Source organism: Pleurodeles waltl, chromosome 11 (genome assembly GCF_031143425.1).
Source record: "Pleurodeles waltl isolate 20211129_DDA chromosome 11, aPleWal1.hap1.20221129, whole genome shotgun sequence".
In the NCBI taxonomy this organism is placed as follows: Eukaryota; Metazoa; Chordata; class Amphibia; order Caudata; family Salamandridae; genus Pleurodeles; species Pleurodeles waltl.
This window is the reverse complement of record NC_090450.1, coordinates 698498580-698523583: the sequence shown is the minus strand read 5'-3', so window position 1 is coordinate 698523583 and position 25004 is coordinate 698498580. Positions and strand designations below refer to the sequence as shown.

The 25004-nt window shown below is 44.0% G+C and overlaps 1 protein-coding gene across 1 annotated transcript in view; it reads left to right on the top strand.

The window, feature by feature from the left end:
- Positions 1–25004, top strand: part of DDX56 (DEAD-box helicase 56) — a 125008-nt gene that overhangs the window by 59606 nt on the left and 40398 nt on the right. Inside the window, exons 7-9 of the mRNA XM_069214263.1 lie at positions 97–240; positions 593–706; positions 1353–1447. Of these exons, the coding sequence (XP_069070364.1) occupies positions 97–240; positions 593–706; positions 1353–1447 (353 nt within the window). The remainder of the gene's footprint in view (positions 1–96; positions 241–592; positions 707–1352; positions 1448–25004) is intronic.

Sequence of the window (25004 nt, the reverse complement as noted above, 5' to 3'; positions counted from 1 at the left end):
CCACTGTAATTTCCTTCAATGGGGAACTGTCTTGCAGTGTATGGATATTGTTTCTACACATTCTTGACAAACTTTTTAATAACCTTGTTCTTCCAGTTGTCACATTATTAGCCAGTTCAACCAGGGTATATACGACTATATAATTGCAACTGATGAGCACGCCCTGGCTGAGCCTGCAGGGCAGACCAAGCTAGATGGTGGAAAAAAGAATAAAAAAAAGAAACCTGGGAAAGGCGATGGGTAAGTATTTATATCCATGTATTTAAATGTGGCTGGATGTTGTGCTATGTCTTCACTTTACAAATCCAGTTCTGCAAATACATATTTTTAAACAATGTCTTCCTGATCCGACCCCATGCTTTTTTAAGAATAGACTCATCATATGAGTACTTTCAGGCACACTCTGTACACTTGACTACTTACTCTGCAGTTGAATACTTTTACTGGATTCCTGATAACCATGAAGCAAATTTCTCAGATTTGATCCTTCAGGGGACCACTTCTTACTGTAATCGGTGCCCCAGAAATCGGACACCTAATGATTGCTTGTTTATTTATCTCAAGCCTTTGTTCACTTCCTCTCTTTTTTCAGGGGTCGAGACCAAGAATATGGGGTGTCGCGAGGCATTGATTTCCAGAATGTTTCTACAGTGATCAACTTCGATTTCCCTCAGTCTTTAGCTTCCTATATTCACCGTGCTGGCAGGTTAGTTGAGCAATGTGTGTGGGCTAAACAGTAAGGATTACTGGCTGTGGGATATTATTTGTGATTGTCATACCACTGCATGAGCAAAGCGCTCTTTGGCAGACCTTCAGATATCGTTTAAGGAATGGTTGTCAGTGGCTAGGATGGAAATAAATGTTTTGGCAGAGCTAGTTGGGCAGGAGTGAAGCAAGCAGTCCTTAGTAAACCTCAGTTGGTTAGGAGGATGGTGTTTTCTTGTTGCATAGCACTGCAGTGTGGACCTACAAGAAGGCAGCACATTGCCTCTGGCAGCGCAGTTGAGGCCGCTTGTATGTCCTCTCTCTGCAGTGTGGAACCTCTTCATGTGCCATCAGTACACTAAGAGCAGCTTGTGACGTGCCTTTGGTGCACCGGGGAAAGCCCCTGTTTTGCTCTCAGTGCTGTCAGGAAAGCTTCTGTTGTGCTTGGACAGTGGTGTTATCATTTATTGTGCTCTTGATTCACAGAGGTAGCACCCGATATGCTGGTAATGCAGGAGGGGACCAACTTTCTGTGCAATCACTGTAGTCTTATTGGCTGCCTGTGCAGATCTCTGCAGCATTTGCAGAGTCTGAAATCCTTGTGGGCCCTGCTGATAGATCTTTGTGTATTTTTTTTCCTGCTCTAGGACTGCCCGTGCTAATAATCCTGGCACAGCTTTGACGCTTGTGAACCACGAGGAGCTCCCCAAGTTGGCTGAGATAGAGGATGCACTCATGGGAGGTGATTTATTGATTATGACTAACTTAAAATGTGCATGACTGCAGTAACCACAGTACTTTGGTGGTTTTAGAGTGCAGTAAAACACAGGCTCCTCCCCACAGTCACAGAATGTCAGCATAGACTGATGTTTTCTTTGATCTCACAGGTGGTACCTTATCCTATTGGAGAGACTCTCCTCCACTAGGTACAACTCGTGCTCCATTTCTTCATGATGATTATTAATTGTTTCTTACCCCGTTGTAAGGGGTGAAAGCTGTATCTCTCCTGCCAGTTGTTGTCTAGGGCCACCTGTGGATGGTGTCTGTGAAATGTCTCAACTGTATCTCCCTGTACCTTGCCACATTTTTTCCTAGGTCTTCCAATATCACTTTGATTTCTTGTGGAAAACTGCAGCAATGATGGGTATATTCTGAAAGTGCATTCTTCCCCATTTCATTACTTTTTAATGTGCTGCAGATTTGAAAAGTATTTGAATTTGTGCTACAAAAAGATATTTCCTATGTCCTGACTTCCTTATGCTTGTGGAATACTTTTTCTTCCACAGAAGTAAACTATAGCATGTTTTTTACAGCAGAGAGCTGCCTCATTTCTGGCATACGTTCTGAGTCCACCCCTACAACAAACCCACTAGCTTCCAGATGTCTGGTCCTTTACTCCTCCCTGAAAACACTGATTGGCTCTGCATAGTGCCCACTTTTTCCCCCTAAACCAAGCCCTTTTTTTTTATAAAAAGAAAATTCATTTTCAATGTAGAGCGACAAAGGGCATGCTAGTTTGTCAGCCTGAAACTGCTACAGTTACCATGAATGATTGTTTCATTTACCCTCCTGCCACAGTTGTCTACATCATCAGAATTACAAAACAGAGTGCACAGAATGTTCCCATATACCTCAAGCATTGTTTCAGTGAGCTCCAACTTTTCATCTTTCTTGGCGAAAATGCCCAAAGCCATCCATCACGAAGGTAGCTGGAATACTCATGGTGAAATGTTTCAACAGTGCTTCCCACTTTCCTTCAAAAAGAGATCTCCACTCGAGGGCATTGATGCATTTCTCTGTCACCAGCATTGATCAGTCTGTGAAACCATTGAGGTGTTGAGGGAGGTTCTGGTCTCTTCCACTGAAATGTGATTACAAGCTTTGGTGTTCGCCACATTTTGTAAAACCATGTTTGCTTATGTCTTTGAAATGTGTATGTACTTATCTGGCTTCAAACCTAGCACGTGTATTCTCAGCTCGAAGGGCAGGGGGAAAGCCTTACACCTCCCTGAGAGTTTTGTCAACCCTCGTCCAGAAAGTAAAGAACTTACAGAGCTTACAAAAATTCCATCATGCAAAGTGTCCCCAGCTACTCCACAACCCCTCCCAAAGGTGTAAGAAATCCTAGTGAGCATTTGATGAATTTTAACTGGGGTACAGTGCCAGCTATATACTAATTTGTAATGTATCTTATTTGTTTTCACATCTATGCAAATGTTTTCATATCCCTTCACAGGCTGCTCAAGTCATGAGGGGATACTGATTTCCCAAGATTATTTTTCATGAGTCCATTGCCCACCCAAAGAGCCTCTACAAGTAGCATATATAATTTGGATACTACTCATTTGTTCCTATTGATTTCCCTTTTTTTTTTTTCTCTTCTAGTGGTTTATCTTTTATGGCTGACTTTTTCATGCTTGGATGTAGGAAGCCATGGCAGAGTAGGGCATAGTGGAGTCTTTCTATCTCTCCAACACAGAAGTCTTGTTTGCATTGGACAAAGAATTTTTATTTTTTTGTAGAATCTTAAAAATAAAATGCCTGAAACCATCTGACATCCATCCTCACTCCTTCGTGCCTGGCAGTAACACTGGTGTGTTTCAGTACTGACCTTAATATTGATTATACATAAATTTTTGCGTTTGAGTACTTGTGGTATTTAAAGTGAGAACGTAAGGTTGAGTATCTCTGATTCATAGATATTGATTTTGTAGCCAGCTATTGTCTTGTCAATACTTCGAGAAAAATTTGGGTCAGGATAACTGAACGTATGAGCCCCATCCAGTGCAAGAGAGCATCCACAAAACATACTGCTCACTACCTAGACAAAAATCACAGCGACAATTATATTTGTTGGACAGTAATTGAAAGATTGTCACCAAAAAGCAGGGTCACTGCAAAACTCCTTGAAAAAGGGAAAAGATGAGTATATAAACTTCTTACTAACAGGATTGGGCTTAATGATGATATCCTGTGGAACCAACTCAGCTTAACGTAAAGAATAAGCCCCATTCCTTACATACACCTGACACATTGTTTAAAAGCCAAGAGGTAATGCCTGATAGTTAAAAACAAACACCTTATTTCAGTAGCAGCTACTAACTCCTCTCAATATGGTTGTTCTACTGTGCTGCGAAATGGGTTAGGTTATGATTGGAGAATGATAGGCCAGTGTAAGGCCAATGCAAGGTCCATGTAAGGCCAAATCCCCTGGGTTTACATCCAGGTTAAAATGCTGACAGCCTCTTGACTTTGACTTCCTCTGACCTTCACAGCGGTATGCATACCACCAAAAGGTTAGTTTTTGTTGTTGTTTTTTTTAATTCTTCCTTTTTGTAACATTAGGACAATAGTCTCTGGCCCCTGCTAAAATACGGCATCTTATCTGTGCCGATTGTAGTATTTTGGGAATTAGGACTTCAGTTCCCAAGAGCCCCATGATGTGTCACATGCTCCTTTCAGGCATCACTAACCTGTTTCATCTTAGTTCAGCAGGGTAAATATATACTCCAATCGTCACTGCTCCCAGTTGCACCAAAACCTGGGCGTGAGCGGAACCTAGTAGGTGTACGGTCGTCTAGGGACACATGAAGATGCGAGTAACAAAAGGACCATTGTCCCGAGCAGCTCTTTCATCGCTGTTCTGACCACAAATTCCACAAGACCTTTCTCCTATGCTAAAAGCTTGATTTTCATTGCTCATTGATAGGTTTTTGTCGGTTTTCTGTTTTGTGTGTCTTTTATGCAATTTTTTCTCGGGTCACTAAATGGGAGTCCAGGTCTGACTACAGGGCCAAACCTCCCTCTTCCCCCCCGTGGGGCCTGAAAAATACACACATCAGGGTAAATTACAAAGGTCATTGTATATCACCTTACCATATATGTCAGCCACACCTTACTGTTTTAAATCCCAATATTGCAGAATTGTACCTGGAACTCCACCATCACAGTGTGAATGCACGTGTTCTCCATGGGTCTTAATATAAAGTATTGTTGTCATAGATTAGCCCATGCTAAAAACTAGATTTGCAGCAGTGGTTACTGCACTTAATACCGCATCGAAGATGTTGTGTAGCATAATGAATATGCATTTGTGTTTTTGTTTGATTCTTTGCGCATCACATGAATCCCACTTTTGCACTGTATATAACTATGTGTTCGATGGCATGTGTAGCTGCAGATACACGTGCTGTGCACATCCTGCCATCTAGTGTTGGGCTCGGAGTGTTACAAGTTGTTTTTCTTCCAAGAAGTCTTTTTCGAGTCACAAGATCGAGGGACTCCTCCCCTTTCGGCTCCATTGCGCATGGGCGTCGACTCCATCTTAGATTGTTTTCTTTCCGCCATCGGGTTCGGACGTGTTCCTTTTCGCTCTGCGGTTCGGTTTGGAAAGTTAGTTAAAATCTCGGAAAATTCGACGGTATTGTTTGCGTTCGGTATCGGGTTAGTTACAACAGATCGACACCGAATCTTGAAGAGCTCCGGTGGCCCTTCGGGGTTTTCAATTCCCCGGCGGGGCCTGGTCGGGCCCGACCACGTGTGTCTTCAAGGCTAATGGAACGGACCCCATTCCACTTCTGCCCCGAACGTCACAACAAGTATCCTTATACAGATCAGCATCTGGTCTGTGATTTGTGTCTGTCTCCAGACCACAAAGAGGATACCTCTGAGGCCTGTCGAGCGTTTCGGTCCAGAAAGACGTTAAGAGACCGAAGAGCAAGAAGACTACAAATGGCGTCGGCGCCGACAGGACAAAAACACTTGGAAGAGGAAGAAGAAACCTTCTCCATCGAGGATTCGGACTCGGACGAGGTCGATCCTGAACAGACGCCGAAAACCTTGAGTAAGACGTCGATACACAAAACTCACGGAAAAAGCACGAAAGCCCAGGGGACGCCACCGCCAGCAGGCCATGGCTTAACCCGGAAAGTAGGTGACCGACCATCGGCACCGAAAAAGGGCATGCATGTGTCGAAGTCATCTGACTCAGGTCGAGATACCGGCACAGAGCAGACTCTACCCCGAGACACTGGGTCAGAGCAATGTCGGCACCGAAACGAGTCTGCACCGAGAGATCAGTACGCCGAAGATAAATTTTTTTTTTTTTTTTAAAGTGTTGTCGGAACCGAAAAAGACAGCCGAAAAAGTTTCCATACCGAAACATCCGGCCTCGGAACCGAAATCAAGTTCCTACACAGAGGAACAGGGCCTGTCCTCACAAATGCAAGGACACAGATTCGGACAGGAACTAGAGACAATAGAGCCAGATTACACTCAAAGAAGGCTCCACATACAAAAAGACACAGGGAAGATCAGTACTCTTCCCCCAATTCGAATGAAAAGAAAACTTGCCTTCCAAGAGAAAGATAAGCAGCCACAGGCAAAGGTGGCAAAACAAGTAACCCCGCCACCATCTCCACAATGCTCACCACAACCATCACCGGTAGCCACTCCACCAATGATGCAGTCCCCAACTCATACCGGAATGAGTCGGGATGATCCCGACGCATGGGATCTTTATGATGCCAGTATCAGATAACAGTCCCGACTGTTATCCAGCGAGACCGTACAGCCTACACACAGGTGGTGTCAAGGGCAGCAGCGTTTCATAATGTCACCCTGCATGCAGAACCCATTGAGGATGACTTTTTATTTAACACGCTATCGTCCACACATAGCCAGTACCAAAGTCTCCCTATGCTACCTGGAATGCTGAAACACTCCAAACAGGTGTTTCAGGAGCCTGTGAAGGGCAGGGCCATTACTCCAAGGGTGGAGAAGAAGTACAAACTGCCACCAACAGACCCTGTGTACATCACGCAGCAATTAACACCAGACTCAGTGGTAGTAGGGGCAGCTCGCAAGAGAGCAAACTCACACACCTCAGGAGACGCACCACCTCCAGACAAGGAGAGTCGCAAGTTCGACGCTGCGGGGAAAAGAGTTGCGGCACAAGCAGCCAACCAATGGCGCATTGCCAACTCCCAGGCCTTGCTGGCTAGATATGACAGGGCTCATTGGGACGAAATGCAGCATTTCATAGAACCCCTGCCCAAAGAGTTCCAAAAGAGAGCACAACAAGTGGTGGAGGAAGGACAGAGTATCTCGAACAATCCGATACGGTCAGCAATGGACGCAGCGGACACAGCTGCTAGGACTGTAAACACAGCAGTGACCATAAGGAGACACGCCTGGCTGCGTACATCAGGATTCAAGCCGGAAATACAACAAGCCGTACTGAATATGCCATTTAACAGACAGCAGTTGTTTGGGCCGGAGGTGGACACTGCTATCAAAAAACTCAAAAAAAGACACAGATATGGCCAAAGCCATGGGCGCACTCTACTCCCCACAGAGCAGAGGCACTTTTCGGAAGACACAGTTTCGAGGGGGCTTTCAGGGACAGAGCACAGAACCCTCAACCTCACAAACAAGGCCCACTTATCAGAGTCAATATCAGCAGGGAACTTTTCGGGGACAATATAGAGGGGGACAATTCCCAAAGAGTAGAGGGAAGTTCCAGAGTCCCAAAACTCCATAAAATAAACAGTGACTTAAACGTCACAAATCCCCAACACAAAACACCAGTGGGGGGGAGACTAACCAAGTTCTACAAACACTGGACAGAAATATCAACAGACATGTGGGTCCTAGCCATTATCCAGCATGGTTATTGCATAGAATTTCTACAATTCCCTCCAAATGTCCCACCGAAAACACACAACATGTCCAAACAACATATGGAACTCTTACAACTGGAGGTCCAAGCGTTGTTGCAAAAAGATGCAATAGAGATAGTACCAATTCATCAAAGAGGAACAGGAGTTTACTCCCTGTACTTTCTCATACCCAAAAAAGACAAAACTCTAAGACCTATATTAGATCTCAGAACACTAAACATCTGCATCAAATCAGATCACTTTCACATGGTGACACTGCAAGACGTGATCCCACTGCTCAAACAACAAGACTACATGACAACACTGGACCTAAAGTATGCATATTTCCATATACCTATACATCCTTCCCACAGAAAGTACTTAAGGTTTGTATTCCAAGGGGTACATTACCAGTTCAAAGTGTTGCCATTCAGTATAACAACAGCGCCAAGAGTTTTTACAAAATGCCTGGCAGTAGTGGCTGCTCATATCAGAAGGCAGCAAATACATGTGTTCCCGTACCTAGACGATTGGTTAATCAAAACCAATACGCAACAACGGTGTTCACAACACACAAATTATGTCATAGAAACCCTTCACAAACTAGGTTTCTCACTCAACTACAACAAGTCACACCTACAACCGTGTCAAATACAACAATACTTAGGAGCAACAATCAACACAACAAAAGGGATTGCCACTCCAAGTCCACAAAGGGTTCAGGCATTTCAAAACATAATACAAGCCATGCACCCAGAACAAAAGATACAGGTAAAATTAATGATGAAACTACTAGGCATGATGTCCTCATGCATAGCCATTGTCCCAAACGCAAGATTGCACATGCGGCCCTTACAACAGTGCCTAGCATAACAATGGTCACAGGCACAGGGTCAACTTCAAGATCTAGTGTTGATAGACCGCCAAATATTCACCTCGCTTCAATGGTGGAACACTATAAATTTAAACAAAGGGCGGCCTTTTCAAGACCCAGTGCCTCAATACGTAATAACAACAGATGCCTCCATGATAGGGTGGGGAGCACACCTCAACCAACACAGCATCCAAGGACAATGGGACACTCAGCAAAGACAGTTTCACATAAATCACTTCGAACTACTAGCAGTATTTCTAGCGCTGAAAGAATTTCAACCTATAATAACCCACAAACACATTCTTATCAAAACAGACAACTTGACAACAATGTATTATCTGAACAAACAGGGAGGAACACACTCAACACAGTTGTGTCTCCTGGTACAGAAAATATGGCATTGGGCGATTCACAACCACGATTCACAACCACATTCACAGCAGACAATCTCTCTCGGGATCACCAACAGATCCACGAATGGGAAATCCATCCCCAAATACTAAAAACGTACTTCCAAAGGTGGGGAACTCCGCAAATAGACCTATTTGCAACAAAAGAAAATGCAAAATGCCTAACCTTCGCATCCAGGTACCCACAGGCTCACTCTCAGGGCAATGCGTTATGGATGAGTTGGTCAGGGATATTTGCTTACGCTTTTCCCCCTCTCCCACTCCTTCCATATCTAGTAAACAAATTGAGCCAAAACAAACTCAAACTCATACTAATAGCACCAACTTGGGCAAGACAACCTTGGTACACAACACTACTAGACCTCTCAGTAGTGCCCCATATCAAGCTACCAAACAGACCAGATCTGTTAACTCAACACAAATAGATCAGACACCTAAATCCAGCATCGCTGAATCTAGCAATTTGGCTCCTGAAGTCTTAGAATTCGGGCACCTAGAACTTACACAGGAATGTATGGAGGTCATAAAACAACCTAGAAAACCAACCACAAGACATTGCTATGCAAATAAGTGGAAAAGATTTGTTTATTACGGCCATAATAATCAAATTCAACCATTAAACGCATCTGCTAAAGACATCGTCCGCTACCTTCTGCACTTACAAAAGTCAAAGTTAGCTTTTTCATCCATTAAAATACATCTCACCGCAGTTTCAGCTTATCTGCAAATTACGCACTCAACTTCATTATTCAGGGTCCCAGTCATAAAAGCATTTATGGAGGGTCTGAAAAGAATTATCCCACCAAGAACACCACCAGTTCCTTCGTTCAATCTCAGCAGTGTCTTAACACGACTTATGGGTTGACCTTTTGAACCCATGCACTCGTGACATACAGTACTTAACTTGGAAAGTAGCTTTTCTGATAGCTATCACATCTCTCAGAAGAGTGAGTGAAATACAAGCATTTACTATACAAGAACCCTTTATTCAGATACATAAGCATAAAGTAGTTCTACGAACAAATCCTAAATTCTTACCTAAAGTCATATCACCGTTCCACTTAACTCAAACAGTGGAACTCCCAGTATTCTTTCCAGAACTAGATTCGGTATCTGAGAGAGCGTTACATACATTAGACATTAAAAGGGCACTAATGTACTACATAGATAGAACGAAACAAATTCGCAAAACAAAGCAATTGTTTGTTGCATTCCAAAAACCTCATACAGGGAATCCAATATCCAAACAAGGCATTGCCAGATGGATAGTTAAATGTATTCAAACCTGTTATATAAAAGCAAAAAGAGAACTGCCTATTACACCAAAGGCACACTCCACTAGAAAGAAAGGTGCTACCATGGCCTTTCTCGGAAACATACCAATGACTGAAATATGTAAGGCAGCCACATGGTCTACGCCTCATACATTTACCAAACATTACTGCGTGGATGTGTTAACAACACAGCAAGCCACAGTAGGACAAGCAGTATTACGAACATTATTTCAAACAACTTCAACTCCTACAGACTGAGCCACCGCTTTTGGGGAGATAACTGCTTAGTAGTCTATGCACAGCATGTGTATCTGCAGCTACACATGCCATCGAACGGAAAATGTCACTTACCCAGTGTACATCTGTTCGTGGCATGAGATGCTGCAGATTCACATGCGCCCTCCCCGGGAGCCTGTAGCCGTTTTTAAGTTGAGAAAAAATTAGACTTGTACATTTGTAAATATATCACTTTTAAACACATTATGTACATACATATTTACTCCATTGCATGGGCACTATTACTATATACACAACTCCTACCTCACCCTCTGTGGGGAAAACAATCTAAGATGGAGTCGACGCCCATGCGTAATGGAGCCGAAAGGGGAGGAGTCCCTCGATCTCGTGACTCGAAAAAGACTTCTTCGAAGAAAAAACACTTGTAACACTCCGAGCCCAACACTAGATGGCGGGATGTGCACAGCATGTGAATCTGCAGCGTCTCATGCCACGAACAGATGTACACTCTGTAAGTGACATTTTCCATTCCGTTTAGATATCTTTATTTGTAGGTACCATCGGACAGACGAGAACAATACTCCCTTTGCTTGCCATATTTACATGTGCATGCCACAGTGATAATCCACTCATTGGACGTCACTGGGTAGTAATATCAAAACAAACCTGCCCTGACAAGTCCCTTGGACCTTTCTTTGGCCATTAGAGTTGGACAGAAATGTTGGTACTATGAGGGTCACAGGACCATCATATCCTTCTTTGCCCTGCTTATATTCATTTTTTTTTTTTTTTTTTTTTTTTACACTATGCCCATCCACCCTACTAAATAATAAAGGGATACATTGGGTGTGATTGAGGCATTTTTATCTACATGTAGCTTCCCCCCGGACACATAATCTACAAAGAGCTCCCTGGAATATGGTTGAGCCCTTTAGGGGCCAGAGTGAACCTGATGATGAAGCATGCCACTACTAGAGTGGGTGAGGGTTAAACAGAAAAGGATTACTTTTACTTTTTTCCCATCTCATGCTGAGGTAGTGTCTGTCCGTGAAGCACACCCTAGTTTTTTGAGGCAGAGAGATACCACTATTGATTTAGTAACTTTAGTTTCCGGAGGACGTATCCTTTTCCTTGTGTGGTGTAACATAAAGGCCTCACTGCTGGTAGGTTGGCCAGCTGACCTCCCTCAATACTGTTTTGATGGCACAAAATTAAGTCAGCCTTAAGTTTAAACATGTAGTTCTCAACTTTCTTGTATTTGACCGGGTGATTAAGACCCTTGACCCTAAGTGAGACTATTTTCATGCTTTCAGTGAGATCTGTTAAGGCCACCTTGAGATATTATTTGGTTGGTCAAACCCAGGATGGAGTTCAGAAATGGGGTAGTAAAACTATAGCACTGGTGAACATTGGTGGCTCACCGTGTCAGTAGCAGATGCATAGCCGCATATACCGGGCAGCTATGAGGCAAGCGGATAGTCAAACGGAACAAGATCCAGGGAGTGTGTTGGTCTTGTGTGAGCGATGTGAGACGTATTTGGTGGTTCACACAATACAAATTGTGGTATGAGGAAGAGGAAAACAAAAAGCAAACAGTGAACATGAAAAGGAAAACAAACAAAATCCCATGTAAGGACACCCCTTTACCCACCCATTCCCTCCTTTCCACCCAACCCATCAACAGTAGAGAAAACGGGTTAGATGACAGAGAGACGTCCACCAATAGTTGTGCAAATGACAGAAGGGTATCAGCTTATGAATGGGTCTGAAGTTAAATTGAGTCATAAGTGACCTATACATGAGTGATAAAATGTTAACAGGAGTTTATAGATAAAATTGAGTCACATCTGTCATCGAGTCATCTGAGGAAAAAATAGCGATGTGGTGCATACATCCAGACCACAGCATATGTTTGAAGGAATGCGAAGTGACTGATATAAATATATTCTTGAAAGCATTCCTTAAAGAGCAAGAAAAGTAGGAAAGCAAGAAGTTAGCATTCTATGTGGCAACAAGCCCATGCTTTTGAAAAGTGGGAGTAACCTTGCATACCTTAGTCTTATTCAGAATGTAGTATTGCAGTCATCATAGCATGATAGGAGCAATGTCTACAGATAAATACATCTGGTTACGATATGTCAAACATTAGCAATAACAGACATAAAGAACAGCAATTTATCGGTGACCAAACGGAGAACCAGATGCACATTTGCACGATCCATACATTTTGACTGTGCAAAGTATCGTAGGTAGAGTTAGTCTTTTCTTTTGTTTGAGCTGGGGAGCTGGACTTCCATTTCATGATCTTCACATCCAGGCAGGAGAGCGTCGAAAAGGATATGGGGTTTGCCATCTGTGAATACTCTGAATCTTGCTGGTCCAGCAAATGAGAAGTGCAAGTGCAAACTTAAGTTGAGGGTGAAGAGCCAGGAAACATTTTCTCGTTTATATAGTTGACATTGAGTAGTCCAGTGAAATATGTATTTTCTGGCCATTCGAAAGGTGCATAAAGTTTAGGATGAGTTATGTGAACTGAAAGAGGAAAGATTTACAGACGGTCTGTCTCATGACTGATTTGATTGCAGGTTTGAACGATGACAAATGGTGCGCTCTTTCAAGTTTGAAGTCCTTAGCAAAGGAAAGACCAGTAACTTGTGGCTGCCATTTTTCCAGAAAAGAAACACAGGAGTCATCAGACGCTTACGTTCCCTCAGGGATGCCATATATACAGAGGTTTCCTGTTTGGTTTCTGTCCTCCAAAACTGATACCTCCTTGTGGAGAGTTTTTGTAGGTGATTGAAGCGCTTTAAGTTCTTTGGCTCTTTTAAACGACAAACCTTCCATGGTGCCAATCCATAGTTCTGCATCAGAGAGTTTGTCACTGATATTGTTGATGTCTGCTCTTATGGCGCTCATATCAAGCTGCATTGCGCCCATATTATTCTTTGTTGATTTGGTGAGATCGTGAACCTCAGCCAACTAAACAGTTGGCTGAGGTTCACGATCTCGCCAAATTTCAAAGTATTCTGTCTTTAGTAGTGTTAATATCTGTTTTCCCTTTAATCGGAGAGTCCAGAGATGGTATTCAGCTTTAGAGCGGTTTAAGGATTAATCTAGATCTTTATCGGCCATGGTCAAGACACCCGAGGTATTGTGTAAAGAAGAACTCTAACTGCCCACATAGAAATCAAAGGATTTGTCAGAGACTGGTGTGAAGTTAGTAGTTTTGTGGTATAGATTGTCGAGCCGCTTCACAGAAAAGTTATTCCTTCATTAGAAGAGGACAGTGCAACAAGCAGTGATCACGGAAAGCCACTAGTGTGTAGGAAGGAACTCATTCCAGTGTCGTAACAGTATTGAGATAAATCTGTATTGGCGCGGCTAAGATGATCATTTGGAAGACAAAGATAGTAATAAGCCACCACTCTTATCCCTAGGTTATCTTCATATTGGATCCAGTGTGCAACCAAAAATCACTTTTTAAGGAGAACAATCAGCAGAGATTCTCAGCTCTCCTCTCTGCACATGTAGAGTGAAGTTGCGTTGTCTGGAGTCACGTTGTGCCGAGCCACCACTGTGATAAACCACTACTCAACGCCATTTTCAAGTCAGGCATGGTGAGGCAATCAAAACAGGGTAGGGGCTTTGAGTAAGAGCAGCTTAGCAGGCAGGAGATATGTAATAGGGCAATGGTAGGGTGCGAAGAGCAATGGTGTTTGGGCTCGGGTAGTTAGAGCAGTTTCTGAACTGCCGTTGTGACCGGGTTGCAGACAGGCATTATAGCCGTTTTGGCCAACAGAGCACTTGCTCTCAGCAAAAATGTCCAGGCCAAAAAATGTAGTGTTGGCGCAACCCACTTCATCACAAGAGTGTTAGACTTGATTCTCGGATATTGCGACAGTGATGTCACTTATGTCCATGGCACGGCACTGCGATGTAGGTCACCAAAATCTCAATTTTTGTTCTGAGCCATCGGGCGTGGCAGAGCCAGGCTGCCATCCGCCTCCCATTCAAGCCGCGCCCCTGTTAAGAATGTTTTTAGAGATGTAGTAGAGAGATTTCCGCCCCATTCATGTGAATGGCTCATAGCTGTCCCCAGTGTTTGTTAGTTTCTGAATTTTGGTGAGAGTGGGGCCATTTCTACCCTTTATCCCCCTCCTTTTAATTCCTGCTCTAGGTTCTGAATTTCTAAGGATTGAGGCACACAAAGTTGCACCATAGGTAATATACAGAAAAATAACAACCACACATTAAACATATATGCATATGTCCTGTGACTTGCAAGGGATTACCAAGCTTACCCTTGTTTGCAACAGATTACTTTTTAGATTTTATACATCGAGCATTGATGGCAGAATACAATGTTTTGAGTATCACTAATGTGACCAGAACGTTTTATCTTGATCACTAGCATGGAGAAGTAGTGTAAATTACAGCTTGATGCTCTTGCCCAATGCATTTGATCCCATATACACAGGTGTATATGTGTTTTAAATGTGATAGTGTGTTGTAAAGTAATGTGTTTCAGAAATGGGATTGGTATGTGGTGTGGTTGTGAGACTCGCCATGTAATAATGTCACAATAACGTCCAGTGGTGCGCTGGTGTAGCTGGACTCTGAGTGCAGGTTACTTAGCTTTTGTAGTCTGCTGCTTAACAGGAGCCTAGCCAGTTAGCCCTTGGAAGCACTTCTTCCATCTCAACAGTAGTGGCACTCTTTTCCATGAGTGGGCACAGGCCTCTTTGCAGGTCTCTCGGGTGCAGCAGGTGCAGCCCAGTCTTTGGTGAAGCCTCTTTCCTGGGTCCAGGGAGCAGCAGGACAGTCCTTCTGTCTTCATTCCAGTCCAGTAGTGATCTGAGGACTGTGTCTGGGTTGCCCTTTTGTGCCATCTTCTCTTTTGTTGGCGGGGAGGACTCTAGCAAATGGGGCAATAATTCCCATGAGGTCCCACAAGGCAGTCATTCCCACTTCTCTTCCTGGAGGTTTAAACAAACAATCCCAGGATACCCATCTCTACCCATTTCCAAGATGATGCAAGCCTTCCTCCGCTGTGAGAAGCCCTGGGCACACCCCTTGGTTGTTCCCAACATAATGAGCCACTCCTACCAGAAAACCGGTTCTGCAAGAGGCTTTCCCCCTCTGGAAGAGATGCTAGTCTGTCTGCTTACACAAAGCAGCGGGCATGTGAAAGTGTAATCGCCATATGTTTCACTGAGGCAGCAGCCTCTTTGTATCTGGGCCATCTGTGGCCACCACCCGATAGTCACAACTCTTCCTTTCAGCACTTCTCTTTGTTCCCTGTTCCTGGGAGTGCTTCATAATTCTTAATAGGGGCCAGAATGCTGTCTGGGGCGACATCTGCTGTCGATAGACAGGAAAGGCCACCGAAAGCTTGGCCAACAAAGTGGTGACTTTCCAAAGAAACCTTTCTGTTTAAAACTTACCTTAAATCTGATCTCCGCAATGAGTCGAGATTAATGTAAGGATTAAAGTGTTACCAAAGTCTCTTTGGTGTTCCTAAATGGAACCATAGTGACTAGTGTAACTGCAGGTTAGTCAGTGGGGCCACCGGTTTTACTATAGTGAAAATGGCAATTTTATGTTTTAGTTGTCAGGGCATATTAAACACAAAATAAATATGCCCTTCTTTTTAATATTAAGTACCCTTCCTGGGTGGGATACCAGGGCCTTCCCTAGGGGTGCCTTATTAATACTAAAAATGAAGGATTATACCTGGCAAAAGGGTTTATTTTGTGATGTTGAGTTGACAGTTTGGGAATTGTCTGCTGTGGCAGGCCTAGAGTCCCATTTTCACCTTTGCCACTTTAGTGGTGGCCCAATTTAGCGCTAGTGACCTTTAACTTACTAGCCTTGGATACCTATGTTACCATATTCCTGGGACTTATGGGTAAGTTAAATAAGTCATTCATGTTCTAGACAATTGTACACAACTTTGAGGGGTTGGAACACATGCACTGGAGTCTGGACAGCAAAGCGCAGTGCACTACAGAGTTGAAAAAAACAGCATCAGTCCAAAACTTGGGGGTAGGTTGATCATACAAAAAGAGGTAATTTCCTATAATGTGAATTTGGTGTTTGTGTTGCAATGGTAAATGTCTGTTTGCTGAATGAAAATGTGTGGTTATTGTTGCTGTTGTGCATGTGAGGTAAATGTGATGTTTATTTTCTTTTGTTTGTTGTTGTAACCTCTAGTCGAGTGACTAAGGCTCAGGTACATGTCTATATAATAATATACACTACTTCTGGGTTCTAAACATACCTAAACCCTAAAATATCCTTACCACAACTCAACAGTACCCATCCCAAAATTACAATAAACTTTCAGCACTACCCGCCTCTAAAAGCTCCTTACTGCATCTTAATGTTACCTTTCCTGGCCTCTAAAAGTGTCTGTTTGTATGTGGGATTTCTATAGCTTGAACCTACCCGGAAGGTAGAGGGCATTGTATATGGTCAAAAACCAGCATACAATTAGCAAGTGATAGGAAATGTAGTTAGTTTGTGCACTGTTAGTGCATTGTGTCTCCAGCTCTTTACTAAATTTGAACAACATTGGGGTGGTCCTAATGGATATGGGGATGATGTTCCAGATTTGTGGTGCATAGCAGGAAAAGCCAAAAATCTAAAGATTCCCCTAGGTCCAGTTTAAAACCTCCAGCACGTACATGAATATTTAGAATGCCATACTGTTGAACACCGCAGCAAATACAGAAAAATATGATGTTTCATCTTATTGTAATAATTTCATAAAATAGCTAATGGGTGGGCAAATAAAGCAGGCTTGGTGTTGTTGGATCTTCTGTATTTCTTCTCTAACTAAGAGTTTTATGGCATTGCACTTTCCTGTTGCATAAGGAATAGATGGGGCTGGTAGTGGGTTGATACAGGGCTTGATTGTCTTGATAAATGTTCTGCCTCTGTTGGTGGCTTCATTCATGGTGCTGGTATAGTGCATTGTTTTAGGTGATGTGATGAGCTATCAGATCTAGTGTTGGTTCTGGATGTGTTTTTTAATTTGAAGAAGCTGTTGGAATCACAAGGTAATGTGACCCCTCCTGTTGGTGATACTGTGCATAGGCATCTACGCCATTGTTAGATTGTTTTCTTTCTGCCGTTGTGTTCAGACATGTTCTTCAGTGCTCCGGTTCGAGACTGTTCTCTTCAGGCTGGCATACAATTCCATCTCATCTGTTTTTTTTTTTTTTTTTTTAAATTCACGCTTATTTCAGATACATTGAAAACAGGAAGAAAATCACACTTCGTCTGTTAGATGAGATTTGCTCCTGACCTTTGGGGCTTGCCCGGTCGGGCTTACTTTATTTTCACAATTCGGTTCCCATAAAGAATGCGCTGCTGATGGAACGGACACCTTTTAGATTTTGTCTGAGGTGTCACGCCAAATATCCACATGCAGAGCTCCACTCTGTTTGCAACCTGTCTGTCTGTCTCTTGCCCACAACGAGGATCTCCACCCTCAAGTCCTACAAACATATTTTCATTGGTTGGGGTCTCCACACATAGATTTGTTTGCAACAGCAGACAACTCAAAATGCCCAAAAAGTTTGCCTCCAGGCTCCCACACCCATTGTCCATGGGCAGTGCTCTATGGATGAGCTGCTCAGGAATATTTGCTTATGCTTTTCCACCTCTCCCTTTTCTTCCATTTATGGTGACTAAGCTCAGACTGACTTCACTCACCCTCATTTTGGTAGCTCCCACTTGAGCACAACAACCATGGTTCACAACACTACTTGAACTCTCAGTAGTTCCACACAAGACGCTTCCACTACACCCAGCCCTTCTCACTCCAAACCTTGGAAAAATCAGACACCCAAATCCCAAAGAATTCAATGTTGCAGTTTGGCTTCTGAGATCATAGAGTTTGGATATTTGCAATTACCTCCAGAATGCATGACCATTCTTAAGGGAGCATGAAGAGCTACACTTAGAGCGTGCTCTGCGGGAAAAGGTTTGTTTTTTATTGTCAAAACAAACCGATTGACCCATTTAATGCAACTATTCAAAATATTATTTGCTATTTACACCTTTTACAAACCTGTGGGTTAGCATTCACTTTAATTGCATCAGTAGTGGCATACCTACAAAATAGACAACACTTAACATTTTTAAAATACCTGTCAAATACCTGTGATTAAGGCATTTATGGAAGATTTTAAAATAGTAATTCCACCTAGGGTACCTCCAGTTCCAATTTGAAACCTTAACATTGTACTCACTAGACTCATGGGTCCACCAGCAGAGCCTTTGCATAACTGTCCAATCCAATTTCTATCTTGGAAGATAGCTTTTTTTGGTAACCATCACTACACTAAGATTTGTGAGTGAGCTTCAGGCATTAACCTTAAGATACATAAAGATAGGGTAGTCCTTCGTACCAACCCACAATTTCTTCCAAAGGTTGTTTCCGCTGTCCACCTCAATCAGTTGAATTACCGGTTTTCTTTCCACAATCTGATTCAGTTGCAGAAAGAGCTCTACGTACCATAGATGTTAGGAGCATTAATGTACTATATTGATAGAACTGAAGATTTTTCGTAAAACTAAACAACTCTTTGTTGCTTTCTCACCTCCACACACAGAAAAGGCTGCATCTAAGGCAGGTATATCAAGAGGGATAATTAAATGTATTCAAATGTCCTATGCTAAAGCTAAGAGTTCTACCCATACCTCTTAGCGCACACTCAACACGTGAAGTAGGTGCATCTATGGCTTTCTTAGATAATATACCAATAGCTGACATTTGCAAAGCAGCCACATGGTCAAATCCGCACACATTTACTAAACACTGTTGTGTGGATGTATTAGCAAGACAACAAGCAAATGTTGCACAAGCTGTGCTTCATACTTTTTTTTTTTTTCTAAACAACTGCAACACCCACAGGTTAGCCACTGCTTTTGGAGGGCACTGCCTTACAGTCTGTGTAGAGCATCTGCATCTATAGCAACACATGCCATCCAATGGATTGTTACTTACCCTGTAAGCATCTGTTCATGGCATGTAGTGCTGTAGATTCACATGCGCCCGCCTGATCACCCGTGGCCGTTGCAGTAATATATTACACTTCATGTGCATGGAGATCTCTTTCTACCTCTATTCGCACTCCCTTCTCACCTGACTGCGGGAAAACAGTGTTAACAATGAAGTCACTGCCCATGCGCACTACCCCCGAGAGGAGGGGTCAACTTACCCCGTGACTCCAACAGCTTCTTCAAAGAAAAACAAATTGTACACATCAGGATCCATTTAGACACTAGATGGCAGAAAGATGCAGTGCATGTGAACCTACAGCACTACATGCCACAAACAGATGCTTACAGGGTAAGTAACATAATCCTTAGGACGTTAAGGGAAGTGAAGGGTAGTAGTCAATGGGCCACTTACCATTGGGGTCTCTACACCCCTTAGATGACCACTTCCTTTGGGGAGTGGGCATCACCCTGTCCTAGAATTCCTAATTTCCACCACACACCAGATGGTGGAATTCCTAAGGGTGTGTTCGTTTCAGACTGCTCACCCTAGAGGGGGTGTGTCCATCCTGAAATGTAACACGTTTCCTGCATAGCTAATTTTCTCGCCTGTCCCGGCTCCAGATGGTCCCTGTGGTTGGGGGAGGGGAGAGGGGAGGGTGGAGATGGTCCACATCCTCCTCTGAGAAAGGCCAGTTCTGCATACCAAAGGCAGTGGGCTTCTTTGAAGCTCCCTGCTTTGGAATGCAGATTCGCAGGTCCTTCTTTTGGGAAGGATGCATAAACACCTGTTCCAGAGCAGGCTTTATTTCTGACCTCCAGAGAGCAAAGGCTGTCATCCTTGGGGGTCAGATTCTCATCTGTTGGTGGCAGACTGGTTAGAATTAGTCAGTGAGATCGCCAGCAGTTGTTAGGTTTTCAGGGAGCACCTCTATGGTGCCCTCTGGGTGTATGTATTAATAAATCCATCACCGGAATCGGTGAGGGTTTATTAATACGAGATGCTTGATACCAGACATCCCTTTTTAGGTTCAGTATAGCAGGGCGCAAGCACTGCTTTTCCGACGTGTTATCTATTTGGGCTCTTAACCACTCCTACTTCACACCCATCACTATTGCTCGTTCATGGGCTTGCCCTTCAAAAATCCTTTGTTATCATTGGTAAATGCTTTGTTTGTCCCTTCTTGAGACTGTTTTTTTACTGCCTTGGACATCAACCCTGTTGCATGGCTTATTGCACTTTTAATGATATGTTTGGCTGCAAGCAAACTTTTCTAATGTTGTGTCTCTCCTTCACGGTCTGGCACTTTGAATCTGCTCACTTATGTGAAACTGTTTTACTTTTCATTTTCAATTCATGTGGCAAGAAAAGTCCAGTTAGGAGTTTACAACGCTCTAACTCAGGCAAATGCGAGATCCATTGCAATGCAAATGCTTGTTTCAGTAAAGCCAGCATGTGGCTGGGGAGCCATACTGACCAGTGTCCAGCACAAGTACTTAAAATGTCTTCCATGTTCACTTACTATGTCTAAGAATCGACAAAGACAGAGCAGGGGAAAATATGCTCTTTCATATATATCCCCCCATGTAATATAATGCACCCTGCCTTAGTGCTGTAAGGCCTGCTGTTGGGGTGACTTAAAAAACATTGTGTTTAGGGAAGATGGCACATGGGCTGTGTGCCATGTTGTGTTTTCACTTTTAGGAAGTACCTTGTCACGCAGCCTACAATGGCAGTCTACATGATGTTGGTGCTGGGTCCCTTAGTGGCACAAGTTGTGCTGCATCTCTTAGAGGCCCTCTTCAGTACCCCTGCCCTAGGTACCAGGGGTACCATTTACTAGGGACTTAAATGTGCTAGAGGGTCTGGCCCCTTGGGGATCAAGTTACCAGGTGTTTTGTTTTGGGGAAGGAAAACAAGGCAGGAACCCAGTAGGAACCCAGTGCACCTCTGTCAAAGTTGCATCAAAAACCAGGCAAAAAGTGTGTGTGTGTGTGTGTGTGTTTTTTAGGGGTTGGTACTGCAACCAGAACCCAGCTTCCTACAGACAGATCATCAAGAGGTGTGTCTCTGGTGTTCTGGTTTGGTGTACAACTTCACAGCCTGCGATGCCACTGCTTGGATGTACCCCAAAAGCCATCTGAGAATGTGAACTGAAGCTCTGTCACACAACACTGAAAGACCCCATGGTGATTCTGCTCCTGCTCAAAGAAGAGTGCTGACCCTCTACCGAAGTCATTACTGCAGCAAATGTTCTTCTCAGTCGATTGCTTCGGTTAAGTCCAAAAAGAAATGCAAGGAGTCCAAATGGGATTCTGGCCCTTTCTTTCACTACTGTTCTCCAGAGGGCATCGGTCCTTCCAGGTTTTGCTCCCATTCACAAGAGGAGTTGATGTTGACGCTTGTCCCTATGTAGCTTGAGTTTCTGGGTCAGTCGCAAATCAAAGCCTTTAGAGAAGTCATGCAGCACATCTTCAGCATGCTTCTGACTTCCTTTGGTGCATCTTTGGGCCTCATTTATCCGAAGGAGACCTCCATTCGAGTAATTGTCAGTACACCTGTCCTGTGTTCCGTCTGTGCCATTTCAACCTAGATCGGATTTTACACTAGTGTTGATGCCGACTTTGGCGCTGGTGCCGAAACCTGCTCAGTCCCCTCCTGGACTTCGATGGCAGAGGTGGATTTGTAATTGTTATGGTGTCCTACTCTGTGCTGAATTAGTCTCTGCCTCCACTGAGGCTGATCCCAGAATCTGAGGCTGGGCAGCCAATACTTAGCCCCTCTAATACCATACCTTTACTGCAAAGACACTGCATTAACATTTTGATTTGGCCTCAAACCATGAAGATGACTGGGTATGATGGGGACAAGTTTGCGCCACCCTATGATGAGGATAACTAGTACATAGACCTACAGGATGCCAGTTGGTTGAATACGTCAACCAATATTGAGTTGGTTTCTCCCCTGATCAGCAACAGAACAAGGCACATTCTTTGTGTAAGGAAATGCCTCTTTTTGAATTGTCACTCCCAAGTTTTTGGACGGATGGTGCTAGTTTTAGACTCTGAGAATGCACTGAGGCCAGCTAACCAGACCTCAGTAGCTTTGCCCTTACCTTTGGCCTTTACTCAGTTGCTCATCTAACTTATGACCTGTAAGTCCCTAGTAAACGGTAACCAGGGCTTGTAAGTTAGATGGGCCCTCCAAGGATTGCAGCACTAGTTGAGCCACCCTCGTGATGACACTAGTAAAATGAAATTCCCAGCCCGCCATTTTGCAGACTGGAAGAGCAGTATAAACTGCTAGCCCGACTTTGCTAATTAAAGTTATGGCAAAGCCAGACTGCCCCCCTGGTATATGTGCAAGTCACCCCTATGGCAGGCCTGTCGAGTATTAAGGCTGGGTACAATGTATCCCACAGATGGAATATGTAATTTTAGATGTTCGTGATACTGTTGTTCTTAGTGTGGAAAAGCTTGGTTTTCCTGTCGCCAAGACAGCACATCTCCCCAGGGGGGCAGAAAGCTAATGACTCACAGGAAAGTATACAGTAGGGGACTGCTCTTAATGAGTGTCACCTCCCTACTGAAGGATAGCACAAGGGTGCTGGCCCAAAAGGCAATCTTCAAAGTAGAAGCCGTCTTTGAAGGGCAAAGGGTCAACACTTGGGAGAAGGGCTGCTCGATTGTTAGGCAGATAGGCTCGCACTAGAGACAGAAAAGGGAAAACCAGTTGTCAAACCTGTTTTCCAGGGGCATGCTGCCCCCTTGGTAGCACACCTCTGGGTTGGGCCAGGGAGCTCTACACAATGAGAGAGGTGTCTTGCCATATTGAAAGTGGGCAGAATGATGCATCCTGGGATGCCCAGATGCCACACTTCACATGAAGTGATCAACAGGTGGGTAGGAACCTAGTAACCCATCTGCCACCAACTGCATCCTGCCCTGAGGGCATTTTCTGAGCATAAGTAGGGCACTCCTGGAACCCTGAACTCAGATCATGACTGACTGGAAGGAGGACCGAGAAAGGACTCCCCTGCTGCCCTTCAAACCGGTGTAGAGATGCTGCTGAATGGTCTTGTACTCCTCCAGTTGCCTAGGAAAGGGAATAGGTCTGCTGTGTTCGGCTGAAGGAGAATTTCTCACAGACCTCAAAGCCAAGAAACTCTATGGGGCAGCTGACTGGCCTCCCGTTCGCAGCAGAGGAATACAACAGCTGAAGAAGCCTGCGGGGGCAAGTTGTTAGCTCAAAGTCCTCTACTCAGTGCCAACTGCCGCCGTGCAGTACCAGGGACCTGATGCATAAAGTTGCACCATAGTTTGCTGAACCCAGGAGTAGTCTGGGTCAAACAGAAGATGAGTTATCGGCACAGGAAGGATTGACCTGCGACCGGTAGTTCAGTGATTATTGGACTTTTGCCAGCACCAAGACGAATTCAAGGGGCAACGACCCTGTGACCAGGACCACCTCATACCCTTCATAGAGACCAAGGAGTAGTTGCAGCAAGACCCCCTATTGACTGCATTGCATCCTTTGAGCATCTTAAGCATCAGTCATCCATTGCATTAGGACCACTTCCATAGGAAAGCCCTGCAAAGGATAAAAGTGCCTTGAATGTAATGAAGACTGCTGCACCTGCTGAGGTAGCCATTTCTGACCACCTCCATTGTTTCCCCGGACTGGCTCCCCACTGGAGTTGCAAAAAGAACAAGTGATGGATGGAATGCTGAACAATGTCAAACCATTCAGTACAGAGATCTGGGCCTAAATCCATCGTTTTTTTGCCACCCATGCCATTCCAGTTTGGACCCAGCTATATGCAAATCAGTCTTGACCCTGTTCTCCATGGGAAAAGTCCAGCCTGAACTGCCAAGCCAGGACCTCCCTGGACTGGGAACAAGCAACCTAGGGCTGGTTTCAGGGTATCACCCTTCATCAGCCAGGCTAGCTTGATTCCAGTGGCATGGGGAGCACAGGACCCACATCTGGGCATACCCTTCCCACTTGGGGCAACAAATGCAAAAAGAACAAGTGATGGACAGAATGCTGAACAATGTCAAACATTCACCCCCAGTACAGAGATCTGGGCCTAAATCCATTGTTTTTTTGCCACCCATGCCACCCAGGTTGGACCCAGCCATATGCAAATCAGTCTTGACCCTGTTTCTCATGGGAACAGTCCAGGCCAAACTGCCAAGCTAGGTCCTCCCTGGACCAGAAACAAGCATCTTAGAACCGGTTTCAGGGTATCACCCTTCATCAGCTAGGCTAGCTTGAATCCAGTGGCACAGTGTGCATATGGCTGGGTCCAACCTGGGGTGGCATGGTGAGCAAAAAAAACGATGGATTAAACCCAGATCTTTGTGTCTGGGGGTGAATGTTTGATTTGCTCTGCATTCCGTCCATCATCTGTTCTTGCCCCACTGGAGTTGGTCATCTAAAGTGACTCTAAGTAACTGCATTATAGTTCGCCTAAATATTTTGCGAAAAAAGTTTTTAACTGTCAAAATAATTGTATTTGCCAATGCTTGTTTGCGGCTGAGTCAAATGTTTTAATTAATTATATCTTGTAAATTCTATATCTCGGGAACCCTCCGGTGGATCTTTTTCTTTGTGATGTCTACAATTACACAAAAATGTAGTTTCTTTTTTATAAATTAATGTCTTAATTCTTGGGTGTCATTGGGTTCTTCTTGAGTTTTTTTTATGCTGTTAAACTGCTTTACACTTGTTCCTTTTCGTGTAAGCCTTCCTGCTCAGAACCAAGCTACCCAGGGTTAGGCATGCAGTATATGTTTATGCCAAAATCCTTTGTGATGCCTCACTGGGGCTTAA